The 16,628-nt window shown below is 45.1% G+C and overlaps 2 protein-coding genes across 5 annotated transcripts in view; both read left to right on the plus strand.

Moving 5' to 3' along the window:
- The window catches only part of PHACTR4 (phosphatase and actin regulator 4), a 126,835-nt gene that overhangs the window by 32,352 nt on the left and 77,855 nt on the right, over positions 1-16,628 (plus strand). The window lies entirely within an intron of this gene.
- LOC116837963 (histone H4-like) lies at positions 1,462-1,846 on the plus strand. Its single transcript, XM_032802909.2, has one exon. It carries the CDS (start codon positions 1,465-1,467, stop codon positions 1,813-1,815), a length of 351 nt encoding a protein of 116 aa, XP_032658800.1. The 5' UTR covers positions 1,462-1,464; the 3' UTR covers positions 1,816-1,846.

A 16,628-nucleotide genomic window follows, 5' to 3' on the forward strand; every position in this document is an offset into this window, starting at 1 on the left:
ATCCTCTCCCTCCCTCTGCTCTGTCCCCCCTTCTTCTGCCCCCTGAGATCCTCTTCGTCCTTATGCCCTATCTCCCCTCCCTCTGCCCCCGAGATCCTCCCCCTCCCTCTGCCCTATCTCCCCTCCCTCTGCCCCCGAGATCCTCCCCCTCCCTCTGCCCTATCTCCCCTCCCTCTGCCCTATCCCCCCTCCCTCTGCTCCCCAAGACCCTTCCTCACCGCCATACCCCACTCCCTCTGCCCCCCGCCGAGACCTTTCCCCAACCTATGGCCCGGCCCCTCTGCCCCCCGAGACCCTCCCAATCCCTCGCTGCTCCCTCCAGACGTTTCCCCATCCTATGGCCCGACCTCAGCCTTCTGCCCCACCCCCGACCCTTCCTCTTCCTCTTCCCTCCTCCTGAGGCTAGCTCCACACACCCTCTGGACCCTTCCCCAACTTACAGCCTGGGGATGGCTCCCACTCCCTCAGCCCCCTGAGACCCTTCCCCATCCTATGGCCTGGCCCCTCAGCCTCCTGCCCCCCCTTTCCCATTTTATGACCAACCCCTGTCCCTCAGTCTCTTTTTGCCTGGGGCTGCCCCCCTTGACCTCCATTTACCCCTTTTTGTCTGGGGCTGGCTCTCCTCTGCCCCCTTTTGCCTCTCTTCCCCGCCCCAAGCATCCCAACTGCTCCCCCACTCTCTGCTGTGATTCTCCCACCTTGCTTGTTTCACATGCGGACACCTTTTCTGTCTTCCCCACTTCACCCCTCTGCCCTTCTCTTCCCTAGCTGCCTTTTTATCTCCAGGGCTTTCTTTACTTAATGGATAATATCTAACTCCATACCAAGACAAAATCCGGGGACCAAAGCCCCTCTCATGTTGCCCTATCCCACTGCTTTTCACTGCACTGCATGTGGAGATGGGTTATCTCCTGGCTGTTGTGGCGAGTTGGATGTTCGTGGCTTTTGAGGGATGGCATATACTGCTTCTCTAAACCAGCAAGCTTCAGCCTTCCCTTTCTAACATGCTAACCTCTTTTCTAGTAAACAACACCATGGAACAAGGGGGTGGAGGGAGAGAATTTGTGGTGTTGCCAAAGTTTTGGGCAGTTGTGCCTCTCTTTCCAAGTTCCTCAGTGCCAGGCTGGGAGAGAACCTTATCCGGTTGTTTAGAGTCAGTATGGAAAAATTCAGACACGGGTGCCTAAACTCTAAATTAGTATTTCAGCACTTAACTAAGTAGCCCGTTTTTCAATCATGCTGCACATCCAGCAGCGCCTAGCTTCAGTTGGGAGCTGCTTGGTGCTTCTTGAAAACCAGGCCACCAAAGTGCCTGTGAATATAGGTTCAAGAGCCCCCAACATTATGCACCCCATTAAAAAAAAAAAATCTTGGTCAAGGCTTTTATTGCTGAGCTTCCCTGTTCTTTTGAAACACTTCGGCCTTGACTAGACACACAAGTTGTACAGTTTTAACTACCCTGGTATGACCCCTGGTATGACTTTCTCTGTAACTCTAGTGAATATGTCTGGTCGTGGTAAGGGAGGCAAGGGTCTCGGAAAAGGAGGCGCTAAGCGCCATAGGAAGGTGTTGAGGGATAACGTCCAGGGTATTACGAAACCCGCTATTCGTTGTTTGGCTCGTCGTGGGGGAGTGAAGCGTATTTCAGGTCTCATTTACGAGGAGACTCGCGGGGTGCTGAAAGTGTTTCTGGAGAATGTGATCCGAGATGCCGTTACTTACACCGAGCATGCGAAGCGGAAGACTGTGACTGCTATGGACGTTGTTTATGCGTTGAAGCACCGGGGTCGTACTCTGTACGGATTTGGAGGCTAAACTGTGCTAGTAATTCTTTTCCGAAACGTCTATGACCCCACTGATTTTAGTGTCCTCATAGAATTGCAGAACTGGAAGAGACCTCAAGGAGTTATCTAGTCTAGTTTCCTGCATTCATGCAAGAGCCTTCTCCGCAAGATTGTGGGTTTGGCTACACTTGCAGCCATACAGCACTGCTGCGGGAGCGCTCCTGCAGCAGCGCTTTGAAGTGCGAGTGTGTTCACAGCGCCAGTGCTGAGAGAGAGCTCTCCCAGCGCTGCAGGTACTCCACCTCCCCGTGGGGATTAGCTTGCAGCGCTGGGAGCCCCGATACCAGTGCTGGAGCAGTGTTTACACTGGCGCTTTGCAGCGCTGTAACTTGCTGCGCTCAGGGGGGTGTTTTTTCACACCACTGAGCGAGAAAGTTGCAGCGCTGTAAAGTGCCAGTGTAGCCAAGGCCTGTATGTGCAACTTTGCTGTTTGGAAGAGCCTTCTCGTATCTATTTGCTTGATCTGCTCTCTCTTGTTTCAGCTCTCATTTGAAATGCACAGTTTCCTCACTTCCAACTAAATTTCCCTTTCCCGTTATTGTTTATCTATGTAACTGAATTATTTAACACTAGTGCCTTGTATTGTATTTGTCCAAGTGGAGGAGGGTGAGACCTTGAAGTGCCTATATGTAGACTTGCCATGTTAGTTGAAAAAGTATTAATGAGCTTGCATTGGTATGAAGTATTCTAGTAGTGCCCAGAAAGGGACAGGGGCACTCATGATCAGTCTGTACATTAACAGCAAGGAGTCCAGTGGCACCTTAAAGACTGACAGATTTTTTTGGGCATAAGCTTTATTGGGTAAAAAACCTCACTTCCTAGTCCCCACATTGAAGGTCTTAAAAATATTCCCTTTCTCAAACTTTATCTTTTTAGTGTAAATGTTTATTTTGATTGGTATGAAAGCAGCTGTGCAAATATTTACAGAAATGTGGAGATACAGCCATTTAAAAAACAAACAAACCCTCCAACAAAATATAGAGGAGGAAGTGATTCTTAATTCTCTTCTAGAAAGTGAACAGAAACCTCCTAAAATAGACAGCTCATGGATTTTAAATGTTGAATTCACCTTTTAAAAATATAAACATCAGAGACTTAATCACTGGTAGATCTTTATATACTCTAGTTTGTTTGGAGTGGGTGGTGAAGGGCAAAGCTTCCTGGGGCCCTGTCTTGATGAACAGAAAGGGGGATGGGTATTTCTCAGTCTTGTTAACTGAGTTTAGTTAGCTGGATGTGGCAGGTGATAGACAAGCCCCAAAATGCAGGCTACATGGGAAAGTTTCATTGGTTACACTGTTACAGCTAAACTGATATAACACCTCCTTATCCCCTCAATATACTTCTTATATTCTAGTATAAGAGAGGTGTTATTTTTTTTGGTTTATCTCAACCCCCTTCCAAAGCAAGAGTTGAAACTGACAAAAGCACTCTTATACCAGAATAAGTGTGTCTACATGGCACAGTTATACTAATATCACTAGACTGGTTGAAACGCACACCTTGGGTTATACCAAAAAAACTTTCCTGTGTAGAGAAGGCCTTAACAGGGCTTTCTTAACACATTCAAAGTTGCTTAAGCTGCCCCCTCTCAGGCTGAAATGTCTGTCTAACGTAGCTTCGAGCTTGTTAGAAAAGCCTTGTTAAAATGCAAGCTATCACGGTGAGCTAATATGATTAAAAAGAATACACATTTTCCCCATCAAGACATAGCCAGTTTATTTGCTGTGAGCCCTGGAGCAGACTTGAGTCTTTCTTGAGAGGGCTGGGGAAAGGAGGCTAACATTAGTGGGAATGTAGATCCGTGTGGAGGGATTGACGCAGATGTGGAAAATGTGATTGCATCCTTGTTTCCCTGCTGCTGGATCAGTAATCTGTGATTACACAGCCTTCCACTTCATTCAATCACTGGTTAATTTGATCTTCAGTTTATTTTGATGATAATCTCAGAAGCCAAATAATTTGTATTGAAACAAGCCACTTGTATTTTGATCAATCTTGATTGCTTTAGACACATTTAGGCATTTATATATATATGTATAAAATCAAAAAAAATAGGACATATTGAAGTTGCTTCAGGCGTTTGTCAGTGATTATTATTCACTAGCTATAACAACTCATTCAATAAGCATAAAAGTGCTCAAGGAAAACCCATGTGGTGATGAAAGTTGTTCAGATATTGCAGTTCATTGTCATTGACATAAGTGCTGCCATGTGCTAAGCGAGCTGTTGCCCACCCCTGTGGGCACATGGATAATGTATGCAAGCATCTATTTCAAGCAAAATGATAGGTAGGGACTGGTTCACAATGAGAGGAAGGTCCTATGAATTAGGAAACTGAATATGGCTCATGGAGATTAAGGGCCTCATCCTGTGAGGTGCTGAGTGCTTGCTGATCCCACTGAAGTCTGTGTAGTACAGGGTACTTAGTTAGAGGTACTCAGCATTTGATAGGATCGGGGCCCTAATTTCTCTTTGTGGTGAGAGAGGTTCTGACAGTTCTGTACCTCGTGTGTTTTTTGTGGCTTTGAGAAGGTTCTTTTGTGGGTGAGTTTTAGAGCGCTTGGAAAACGGAATGCTGTAGGGCTGCAGCAGCTCAGTGCTTGGCTTTGTGTAAAGAAAAAAGCTTTTTTTCAGATGTCTATTTTTATCAGTTAATTAGTAGTTCTGCTGATTTGACAGTGTTCTGTGATGAGAGCTAGTTCCAGTTCTTTTCTGCACACTGGGGGAATCACACATTCGTCAGTCAGTGAATAGGCAGATCAGCAGTCGCACCTCTATGATTGGTTCTGATGCAGGTGTTTTTTAACTCTTTTCGGATAGTACTCTTTAAATCAGCTACTCACAAACTTGCTGTCTGAATCCTTTGTGCTGCCCTCTCAAGAGGCTTCTCGGGCTTCAGCATATTAAAAAAATATGTAGATGTACAACATTTGGGATTTCCATAATGCCTTCAATTGGATGATCTCGGAGTGTTTTAAAAATGTGCATAAATTGCTCCATGCCTGTGGGGCATGGAAATATTCCCCCAAAAAGCTGAGGTAGAGATTAGGCAGCTGATGGGGAACTGGGAAAGAGAGAACCCAGATTTTCTGACTGTCCTGTGCATTAAGCCACTGTGCTATCTTGGTTCCTGGTATCTGAGGATTAATTTACAAGCGACTGAGTAAATAGGCAAAGGAATGCTTGGGACCAGGATGGGGAAGCAAGCTTGCCAGCCAAGTGATATGGCCGGTATGACCTATTGTTACTGCAGCCCCATCCAAATCAGGAGCTGCTTTTCTACTGGGTCTATGTCATGGATGCTTACCCAGCTTTAAAGAAACCAGCAAAGAAGTAATCAGCGAAGTTTGCAACAAGGGAAGTTTAAGTTAGATGTTAGGAAAATCTTAAAAACTCTAAGGACAGATAAGCACTGGAACAAGTTACCTAGAGAGGTTGTGGAATCCTGGTCATTGCTGGTTCTAAAGAACAGGTTAGACAAACACCTGTCAGAGATGGTTTAGGGATATTTAATCCTGCCTTTTTAAGTGGGGATGGACTAGATGACCTCTTGAGGTCTTTTCCAGCCCTACACTTTTGATTATTTTTCACGATACTTTTAAATTGAAAGATGCTGTTCTGCACACAGACTTTCTGTTGACTTTAATTTGACCCGCTTGGGGCTAGGATACCAAGGTGATCGGCACCTTTTGTCCCCGGTGAAAGCTTGCTTGCTAGCATATATATACCTGCCCCTGGAAATTTCCACTACATTCATCTGATGAAGTGGGTATTCACCCACGAAAGCTCATGATCCAAAACGTCTGTTAGTCTATAAGGTGCCACAGGATTCTCTGCTGCTTTTGTTGACACAATAATGCTTATTTGAATCTATTTACAGATGACTTCAAGCCCTTTCCAAACCACATTAGAGAAACTAATTGTCCCCTGATGTTATCAGTTTAAGGAACATGCTTCATCTCTTAGCTGAATGGTATATTTATGTGAAATGATAGAAAACGTCAGTGGCAAAGATGTGAAGGGGATGACAGGAGTGAAAACAATTCCTTTTTTGCAAACAGGAACCCAATGTATTGCTGTTTTTTTGAAAACCACTTGGCTGTCTACCATAATGTGGGGGAGAAACGGCTGGGTAAATAGTTTGCTAACTTCATTCTTTTGTATTTGTGCCTTTGATGTGCTGATTATGAAACACAGTAAAGAATTGTTTACCGAACAGCCTCATTGGCTTTCAGTGAGACCAAGTGCTTGTGTACGCTTAGGGCTTGTCTACACTGGTAACGTGACAGCGCTGCTGCTGGTGCATTGTCTATATTGGCACATTAGAGTGCTGAAACTTGCTGCGCTCAGGGGGGTGTTTTTTCTCTCCCCTGAACGAGAAAGTTGCAGCACTGTAAAGTGCCAGTGTAGACAAGCCCTAAGAGCGCTGCGGTGGTGCAGATGCACTGCAGTACAGCTTAGTGAAGACACTGCCTATGCTGAGAGGGGAGCTTCTGCCATCAGCGTAGGTGCTCCACCTCTCTGAGAGGTGGTAGCTATGTTGACAGGAGAGGCCCTCCCGTTGACAGCACTGCCTATGCTGGGGTATAGCACATCACTCTTTTCCACACCCCTGAGCAGCGTAGTTATACTGACATAAATTGGTAGTGTAGACCAAGCCTTAGGCTCTTAAGTGCCTAATTCACTTTTGAAATGGGACCCAGGCTCCTAATCCATTTTTACCTTTTGTGTCTGATTCTCCTCTCCCTTTTGCTGATATAAATCAGGAACAACTCCATGAAAGTCAGAGCAGGTCTGCACTGGGAAGCTTTGCTAGTGCTGTATAGCAACATGTTAGAAGTGTGATAATTGAAAACAAAAACCAAAGAATTGTATCAGTAAAAGCCCTAGTGTAGACTCAATTATACTGACATCAAAGTGCTTTTGCTGGAATAGCTTATTTTACTCTCCAAACCAGTGTAAGCTGTACTGGAAAAGCTACAGTTAGTGTTTTGCTGGTATAAGCTTTGTTACGCTGAGGGTTGGCTGGTATAGTTATAGGGAAGAACATTTTTTTGTGGCTTTGGTGGAGATAACACCAGTAAAAAATTGATCGGAGAAACATTATTTTTCAAGGCTAGAACTGTTCTTTGCTGTCTGGGTAGAGCGTTAAATCATTTTTTGCCTGAACTATGAACTTGTTTTTTAAAGCTGTGCTGCTAACATGGCTACACTGAAAGTATGGATGTGGCCACATAATCTTGATTACTATTCACTGTTTCAGTATAGGGATGCAGAAGTATGAATGGCCTTGCATTTTAGATGTACTGTCATTTCCAGCTGGGACCTATAACAGGATGATGATTTCTGGAATACGCTTAATGGGCCAGCTGGCTTCTGCAAGCAGGGTTGTTCTCTCACTATCATAGATGTTAGCACATTTTATCTCCTGTAAACTGTGTTTAATTAAGTGTTCCACAGAAAGATTCAGAAGTGAAAAAGATCCTGTTAGTCACTTTGGTTTCACTTCCTTGTAAGGGATTCTTGCACAGAGCCAAAAGAAATAATAGTTGAATGAAATAGAAACACATCTTTTTTTTCTACATGAGAGGTGCCACATTCTTCTGGGTCTCCTAAGCTTCATGTATACTGGGCTGTGAGCCAAATTAGTGTTTAAATCCTTTTTCTAAGGTGGGCCTTATTCTAGTCCCATCAGTGACAGTGGTGGTAAAATCAGGCTCATTGTTTGGCCAGCCATGTTGACAGGATCACATCATTGTGACATTACCCAGGATACAATCTGGAACAGCTGTGTTGCCTTTTACGCAGCTTTGCTGTGAAAGCTACCACTCCTGGTCTGCCCACACATAACCTTCAGCCTGTAAGTCACTATGGCCAGCAGGGCAACAACAGCAAACTCCCAGTCCCAGACTTTTCCCCCAGCAATGTGCATCTTATACTGCCCAGCCCCTCCTTGCAATGCAGGCTCATATCACGTCCATCATTTAATTAATAGAAAATGATATTCACAGATCTTATTATTCCAAATGAAGTTTCCCAAATGCTTCAGTTCAAACAAACTGGATTAGATAAAACAAGTTTATTAACTACAGGAAGATAGATTTTAAGTGATTACAAGTAATGAGGCATAAACATCAGAATTGGTTACAAAGAAATGAAAGGTAAAATGCAAAATAATACCAAACTTAATAAGCTAAGTGAATTTAAAGCAAAAGGGGGTCTCTCACCACATGTTCTAGCAGGCTTACTGTCTAGCTCTTTCAGCCAGAATCCTTCCCCAGTTCAGTGATGCTTCCTTTGTCTTTCAAGTGTCGTCTGTGCCGTGAGTACAGATGAAGGGATGGATGATCTAGGGAGTTTCCTCCCCTTATAGCAATTCTCTTCTTTGAGAATCATCTCTATCTGGGGTTCAGGTGATGGAAAGTCTGTGGGACTGGAAACTTGCAGCTGTTTTTTGCCAACATGTACATTTCTCACTCTCACCCTTTTTCCTCCAGAGAATGGCTGCTTAACCAGGTGATAGTCCATTTTTGTTGACACTTGGCTGAAATGCCAGTTTGCCTTTTGTCTCTGAGGAACTGGTTTGTGGCTGCTTTTCTAAATTTGAAGCATGTCTCAGCAGTGTTATACAGTAGAGTTTTATAACTTTACATGCAATGTTGACCCACATATTTTATCAGGACAATAATGGTCAGCATATTATGAGGTTTGAAATGATACCTCACAAGGCATACTTTATACAAAATCACTATAGTTTTGTAAAAAGGATGAACATAGGGATAAAGACTGTCACAGTCATGTTAGAAATATATTTTTAAAAGATGCTGAAACATGTTTCAAACATGGTTCTGGCATATTGTGGTCCAATGCATATTGGCCAGCGAAATGGTGAGGAAGCCAGTGTAGCTGGCGTGTTTAATCATGATTCCTGAACACTCTTGTGGGTTCATTGAGGCCTTAGATATGTAATATCAGGCTTTCTTTGTGGAATTACCCAATGAGCTATGTATGTAATGTTTTCCTTGGCAGCTGTGTTTTACAGTAGAGTTTTGAAATTAGCTGTGGCTTCAGGCCACTGGCTTTTTTATTAACTTTCTGCACTTTGTGCTGGAGTGGCAGCAAAGGCCGAAACGCATAATGTTAGCAGACTTACTTTGGGGGAAGTTCATACTTGCTAACTCAATCTGATTGCTCTTTATGGCCTGAGTCCAGGATTTGCAGTAAATTTATCATTAACTTTAGAAGTGCTATTCTGTTACTTTTGTCTGATATGTACTTACTTATTTTTGCTGAATATGCAGGATAATTAGTATCAAGAGGAAGTGGAAAAATTAGCTCATTCATTGGTAGTACATATCTGATATCTCAGTCCTGACGGCCTCTTTTTATACTGCATTTAGTGAAGACTGACAGCTATTCTGGAATATTGAAGGATCCACTTCCCTGTGAAGAATATGTGGCTTATACAGAACATATCTGGTGGACTTCAATAACTACTAAGATAGACAAAGCAGTGAATTTCATCACTGTGACATATTTAGTCGGCTTTTTAAGATACCTTGAAAAAGATCCTATGAGCGCAATCCAGTCATTGGTTATAGAAAGTGAATCATAGAATCATAGAACTGGAAGGGACCTCGAGAGGTCATCTAGTCCAGTCCCCTGCACTCGTGGCAGGGCTAAGTATTATCTAGACCAGGCATAGGCAACCTATGGCACGCGTACTGGAGGCGGCACACTAGCTGATTTTCAGTGGCATTCACACTGCCCAGGTCCTGGCCACTGGTCTGGGGGGCTCTGCATTTTAATTTTAAGTGAAGCTTCTTAAACATTTTAAAAACCTTGTTTACTTTACATACAACGACAATTTAGATAAATATTATAGACTTATAGAAAGAGACCTTCTAAAAACGTTAAAATGTCTTACCGGCACGCAAAAACCCCTTAGAGTGAATAAATGAAGACTCCGACACAGCACATTCTTGAGGTATGCCGCGCCCGGACTACACATCCTGAACAGGTGTTTGTCCACCTGCTCTTAAAAATCTCCAACGAATGGAGAATTCCCACAACACTCTCAGGCAATTCTGTTCGGCAGTGCTTAATTCACCCTGACAGTTAGGAAGTTTTTCCTAATGTCACCCTACAACCCGCCTTGCTGCAATTTAAAGCCCATCCTTCTTTGTCCTATCTCAGAGTTAAGAAAAAACTAAGTTTTTCCTCCCTTCCGTTAGGGAAAAACCTTTACATACTTGAAAACTGTTATTTCCCCCTCCATTGGTCTTCTCTTTTCCAGACTGAACAAACCCAATTTTTTTCAATCTTCCCTCAATAGCGTCATAATCATTTTTTGTTGCTCTTCCTAGGACTCTTTCGCAATTTGTCCACGTCCTTCCTGAAAATTGGCGCCGCTGCAACTGGGAGTTAGAGGTCTAACAGCGTGGAGTGGAGCAGAAGAGAATTTACTGTCTCATGTCTCTGCAATACATCCCAGAATGATGTTGCTTTTTTGCAACAGTGTACAACGTTGACATGTCAATATTTAGCTCCTGGTCCGCTAGACACGCAGATCACCTTTCGCAAGTGCTCCTTCCTGGGCAGTCAGTTTCGCCATTTTGTATGTGGTGCAACTGATTGTTCCTTCCTAAAATGGAGGACTTTTGCAATTTGTCCTTATTGAATTTCATTCTATTTACTTCAGACTATTTCTCCAGTTTTGTCCAGTCATTTTTAATTATAATCCTATCCTCCAACAACTTGAACCCCTCCAGTCTGGTATCTTAATGCAAATTTTATAAAGTGCACTCTCTGTACCGATATCTAAAAATCATTGATTGACGATATTGACAACAGAAACTGGAATGCAGAAACCGATCCTGGCGGGACACGCCCATTAAATGCCCTTCCAGCATGACTAGTGAACTCACTGATAAACACTCATTGGGAACAGTTTTCCAAACGTCGTATTGCACCCACACTTAAATAGTAGCTCCAATCTAGATTGCATTTCCTCTAGTTTGTTTATGAGAAAGTCAAATGCAAGACACAGTATCAAGAAGCTTTACTATCTCAAAGATATATCCACGATTACCGCTACCCTCTATCCACAAGGCTGTACCATGTGACGAAGTGGGAATGTTCTTGATGTGTTGTTTGAATGCTGAGTGGGATGTATTAACCTGGGATTGTTGCAGGGGAGTTTTGCTGGGACTGCCTGCATTGGGGAAGGGAGGATACCTGAGCATGTAACCTGAGAACCCAGGAGGGGGGGTTAGAGGCCAGGTAACACCTCTGTCTAGCGAAACTGGACAAAGGACACAAAGGCTGGGGGAGGAGCTGGAAAAAAAGGCCAGAAAGGAGAGGGCTGAAGGGAGTTTTCAGGTTTGGAGCTGGCTGGAAAATAAAAAGGGACGCCCTGACCAACAGGGCTGTGGCCTCCCTGGGGCCCCCAGATGGACCTAACTAAAGGGGGTCCTGTTGTCTGTACCGGCAAGACCTGTCCTGGACTGTGCTCCTGTCGTCTAAATAAACCTTCTGTTTTACTGGCTGTCTGAGAGTCGTAGTGAATCGCAGGAAGCCGGGGGCGCAGGGCCTTGTCTCCCCCACACTCCGTGACATTACCCTGTCAAAGAAAGTTATCGAGTTGGTTTGACACAATTTGTTTTTAACAAATCCATGCTGACTGTTACGTGTCACTTGTCATAAGGAAGGAAATAATCTTTGCAAACACATCACAGATTTGGAAAGTAAAGTAAAAGAACGCTGTAGGCTCCCTTAGGCCTACATTCTATTAATAGTTCTGATGCTGACATACCCTGTGACACGAGGCAAGTCGCTTTGCCCCATGCCTTTGTATCCTCTCTTGTCCTGTCTTAAGAGAGTAGCTGCCTGTATATATTTGAGCCCCGACGTCTAGGTGCTGTGCAGTCTCAGTTGGAGCCTTTACGCTGGAATAGAAAATAAAACTGTGTATGTATCATGGGCTTTTACAATGTCAGTGGTTAACATTCTAAGTCTTAAATCCCTGTGAAACTTGAAATAACCGTGTATTTAGTTCTAAAATATTTCTTAGTATTCTCCAGTTTAAATATTTGGTCAGGTTTCGTTCTTGGTTTTTCTACTTCTCTTGGATCATCCTTTCCGTGTCATGATACATATCTTCGTTTAATAGTTTCAGTCTCTGCCGTGGGGAGGCTTTCTATATGAGACATACCGTGATGGGAACATGTTTACCGTTAGGTTTTCATTAATTATAGCGACATTCTTGCAAAGTGAAACTTTTATTGCACAATCTTAACATCTCCGTGTGAAAAGAAAAAAAACCCGCAGAGAAATTTCATCTCTTTCCCTGCCCCTCAAATTGAAACATTTAAGATGAACATAGGTAGAGAGAACAAAGATTCTAGCATAAACACTGGCTATGTTAACATTTCTAACTAGTAAATGAATTGTGGATGATCTCCTTTGAAGGATTTATTCTGTTTTGAGAGCATTAGTCTCTGGAAAAATTAAACCCTTTTTTAAAACCCACTTTGCTGCTACTGTTCTGGCAAGTTTTGGTGAGTGCTGCCTCTCCACCTCTTGCCTTGCTTGATTGGTCCATGCTGAGCATCAGGGGGACCAAAGTGTATTGTGGTCTGTGGATCTTTTGGCCCAATGGCATGGCAAAATGGAGTTGGAAAGTTACCGGTCTGCAGTTCTGTGTTGGCAGTTAGCAGGGTGGGAAAGGATCTTTGCTCAAAGCTCTTACAGACTGATTCATGGCAGTAAAGGCAGAGGTGAAAGTAAACCGGTCCGGTCCAGCGTACCGGCAAGAGCCAGTATGCCGTGCCGGACCGCACTGGCTTTCGTGGTGGGGATTTGAAGGGCTCAGAGCTCCCCGCAGCTGCGGGCAGCCCAGAGCTCTTTAAATCCCGGCAGAGGCTCCAGCGGCCAGGCTGTTTCTGGGATTTAAAGGGCTCGGGGCTCCCTGCAGTGGCAGGAGTTCCGGTCCCTTTAAATCCTGGCCCCAGCCCGGCAAAGCTTGGAGTTCCCCGTGGTAGCCGGAGCCCCGGGCGCTTTAATTTGTCCCTGAGCCCCTGGGGGCTCCCAGCCATCTCTTCAGCTGGGAGTCCCTGGTTGATTTAAAGGCTCCAAGACACAGATGGTGCCCCAGAGCCTTTAAATTTTGAGAGGCCCCATCTCCTCCGCTTGAGGCCCCGCCTCTTCTGGATGAGGCCACGCCCCCCTCAGGACTCCAGCAGTACCAGTAAGTCCTGTAAGTTACTTTCACCTCTGAGTAAAGGACCCTTAAATGTTTAGATTGTATTAATTTATTTTTTTCTGTTTGATAATTTAATCTCCATGCAGGGCTGAACTATAGCTGCAGAAAGGCTTCCAGTGTATGAAAGGAAAGATAATTAGTACCAGGTATTGAAAATCATTCAGTTTTAATTTATAAATTCTGTTTCTAATGTTTGCAGTTGTGGAAATTATTAACTAGCAGACGTATTTGATTGCAAATGGTCACTGAAGACATGCCTGTAGTAAAGCACTGCTGACCCTCAAGGCAATTTTGCATACAGTGGTGTGGCGGATGCTGGAATGCCTGCCAACAGAGCGCAATGTCTTTTGCTGACACAGCTTCTTATGATGAGGATGCGTGGCACTGGAAAAAGCAGCAAAGTACACGTGTGCTGTATCACCATAGCAATGTTGGCAGCTAAGTATCAGCAAAGATTCTGACAGTGAAACTTTCTAGTGTAGACATGGCCTGAATTAAGTAGGAAAGAGAAATTGTGATGTGTTGACACTTGGTGCTAGTAGTCAAGGGCGGCTCTGTGTATTTTGCTGCCCCAAGCATGGCAGTCAGGCGGTTTTCAGTGGCATGCCTGCGGGAGGTCCGCTGGTAACACAGATTTGGCAGTGTTTCTGCAGGAGGTCTGCTGGTCCTGCGCCTTCGGCATAACCGCCGCCGAAACTGCAGGACCAGCGGACCTCCCGCAGGCATGCCACCGAAGCCAGCCTGGTTGCTGCCTCATGGCGAGCGGCAGGCCGCCCCCAGCACGTGCTTGCTGCGCTGGTGCCTGGAGCCGCCCCTGCTAGTAGTGGTGTTTCTGTAGCAACCTAGACCTCCTAGTTTCCCATCAATATAATGTAGGGTTACCAGATAGCAACTGTGAAAAAACGGGACAGGGGTGGCGGGTAATAGGCACCTATATAAGAAAAAGTCCCCAAAAATGGGACTGTCCTTTTAAAGACAGGACATATGGTCACCCTAATATAATGGTGTCTGTGTGTGCTGGCTGCTGCTAGGCGGCAGAGGAGTTGGTTTGAGAGAGTGCCTTATAGATCTAGCAATCCAAGTGACTGTGCTTGCAAACAGAAATTTACTCCCGTTGTTTACTCTTCCTGCATTATTGTCTTAGGTGCATGTGACTTTAGGCACTTTTGTTCCTGGGTTGGGTGTTAGATATCAAAAACTAATTAAGGTGCTAGACTCCATTGCTTTTCTGCAAGAGAGTTCCCCTACAACCCTGCTTTACTACACTCGTTTCTTGGGAGAGCTTGTATGGGGGAACATTTGATTTAAGATCTGATATGCATAAAACAATGCTATTGTTCAGTCACTCAGGCCCTTCCTTGTTCACTGAGGCGCACCTCTGTTTCAGGTAGTGATTCATGGCATTGCACGTTTAATCAGAGTTTCTATAGCAGCAAAACCTTTAACAAGAGGGTGGAGTTCCCTGCCAGTTCATTGCGCTGTATTTTGAGTATTTTATGGCCTAGTTGTAGCTACTCAGAGTCACATTTATATGGGATATGTTTCAAAAACTTTCCTGCATTCATGATGTAAATATCAAAGGGCAAGTCTACGCTTAAAAAGCTGCAGTGGTGCAGCTGCAGCACTTTCCTCCATGAGAGATAGTAGCTATGTTGACGGAGAAGCTTTCCCATTGATATAGTGCTGTCTACCCCAGGGGTTAGGTCAGTATAACTACCTCGCGCAGGGGTGTGGATTTTTCACACTCCTGAGCAGGGCCGTCCTTAGGGAGGTTCAGGGCCCGGGACATAGGTGCCGAGTTTAGCACTTCTAATCTGCCAGGGAGTGCTCCCCCCCCCCAGCCCCGCCTCTTCCCCACCTGCTCCCCTGAGCATGCCACATTCCCGTTCCTTCCCCAGCCTCACGGGGCTTGCTGTTTGGCGGTGGCCAGGCAGGGCCGTCCTTAGGGAGGTTCAGGGCCCGGGACATAGGTGCCGAGTTTAGCGGTGCCGACTCCCAACCCCGCCCAGTCTCCCCCCAGCCCCGCCTCTTCTCCGCCTTCTCCCCTGAGTGTGCTGCGTCCCTGCCTCCCTCCTCCCTCTTGGAAAGTCCTAAGTGCCACCAAACAGCTGTTTGGTGGTGGGAAGCACTGGGAGGTAGGTGGAGGAGCGGGAACGCGGTGCGCTGGGNCCCCCCCCGCGCCTCCTGATGCCACGAAACATCTGATCCGTGGCAGGCAATAGGTGCTGAGGGGGAGGCACTGATCAGCGGGGCCCGCTGGCGGGCAGGAGGTGCTGGGGGGAAGGAGAGGGTCCGATGGGGAGCTACTCGTGCCCACCTGCTGCTCGCCTCCCTGTTGGCCTCCTCATCCTGCTTGCCCTCCTGCCTTATCTCCCCGCCTGCCTCCTCATGATTTTATCGATGCGTAGGGCCCCCCAAAGTGCAGGGCTCGGTGCGATTGCCTCGCTTCAGCTCTGCTCCTGAGCAATATAGTTATACTAATGTAAGTTTGTAGAGTAGACCTGGCCTAATGCTGCTAGAAATTTCTAACTTTCCCACTAATTAGCATGAGCAGTACTTACTTTATTACTTGGAAAATGTATGTAGTGCTACTGGTGTGCATGGCATTTTAAAGTCGAGTAAACTCTAGAGCAGTTATGGGCAGCCCGCGGGCCCCCGCTTCCCGCAGCTCCCATTGGCTGGGAACAGCAAACTGTGGCCCCTGGGAGCTGCGCATGGCCAGGCTTGCGGACAGTCAATGTAAACAAACTGTCTCGTGGCCTGTCAGTGGATTAGATTACCCTGATGGTTGCCCATCGCTGCTCTAGAGAATATAGAGTAATATTCCTTATACTGGGTGGAGATTAGCAAACATGGTAGCAATCTATCAGGAGGCTTTTGACTAATCCTGAAAGATTTTCCATGAATCGCAATTTTGTCTAATTTACTTGGCCTCTTAGTTATATTTTATCATTGTAAATCTCAAGGGATACTTAAAAAAAAAAAATCGAGTTGCTGGATCAAGCGTCAGAGACCTCAAACTACATTCTGAAGTCAAGTATTTCTTAGATAGCCACTCTATCCCTAATTTTTAATGACAGGAACGAGTGTATCAGAGTAATCAAGATAATCAGTTGACTGAAACATTCTATATTCAAAACCTGCAGCCTTATTTCTGAGCAATGCCCTATCAAAATCGTGGCGCATTCCTGATAGTGTTATGCCTTGTTCATTACTGTGGTGTCCCAGGGCTTCCAGTCGTTTTGGGGAGAAGGGGGTTGGATGTTTTTGATACAGGGACCTATTCTGAAATGGTTAACAATGTTAGCAATTGAATGCTAGATTAAATTTGACTTCAACAATAACACCTCTCTGAAGTGGAGAGCATGACGTTTGTTTCAGTCTGCCTGTCTACAGGCATCAGTGCACCAGGCTAAACTCTGGTATTCTGAAGTCCCTTCTGAACTTAAATGGCTAGAAAGCTTTTAAACAAACCTAAGTGCAAGTTTTTAGGGGAAAAATAAAAATCCAGACTCTGA

The sequence above is a fragment of the Chelonoidis abingdonii genome, chromosome 25 (genome assembly GCF_003597395.2).
Source record: "Chelonoidis abingdonii isolate Lonesome George chromosome 25, CheloAbing_2.0, whole genome shotgun sequence".
NCBI lineage: Eukaryota > Metazoa > Chordata > Testudines > Testudinidae > Chelonoidis > Chelonoidis abingdonii.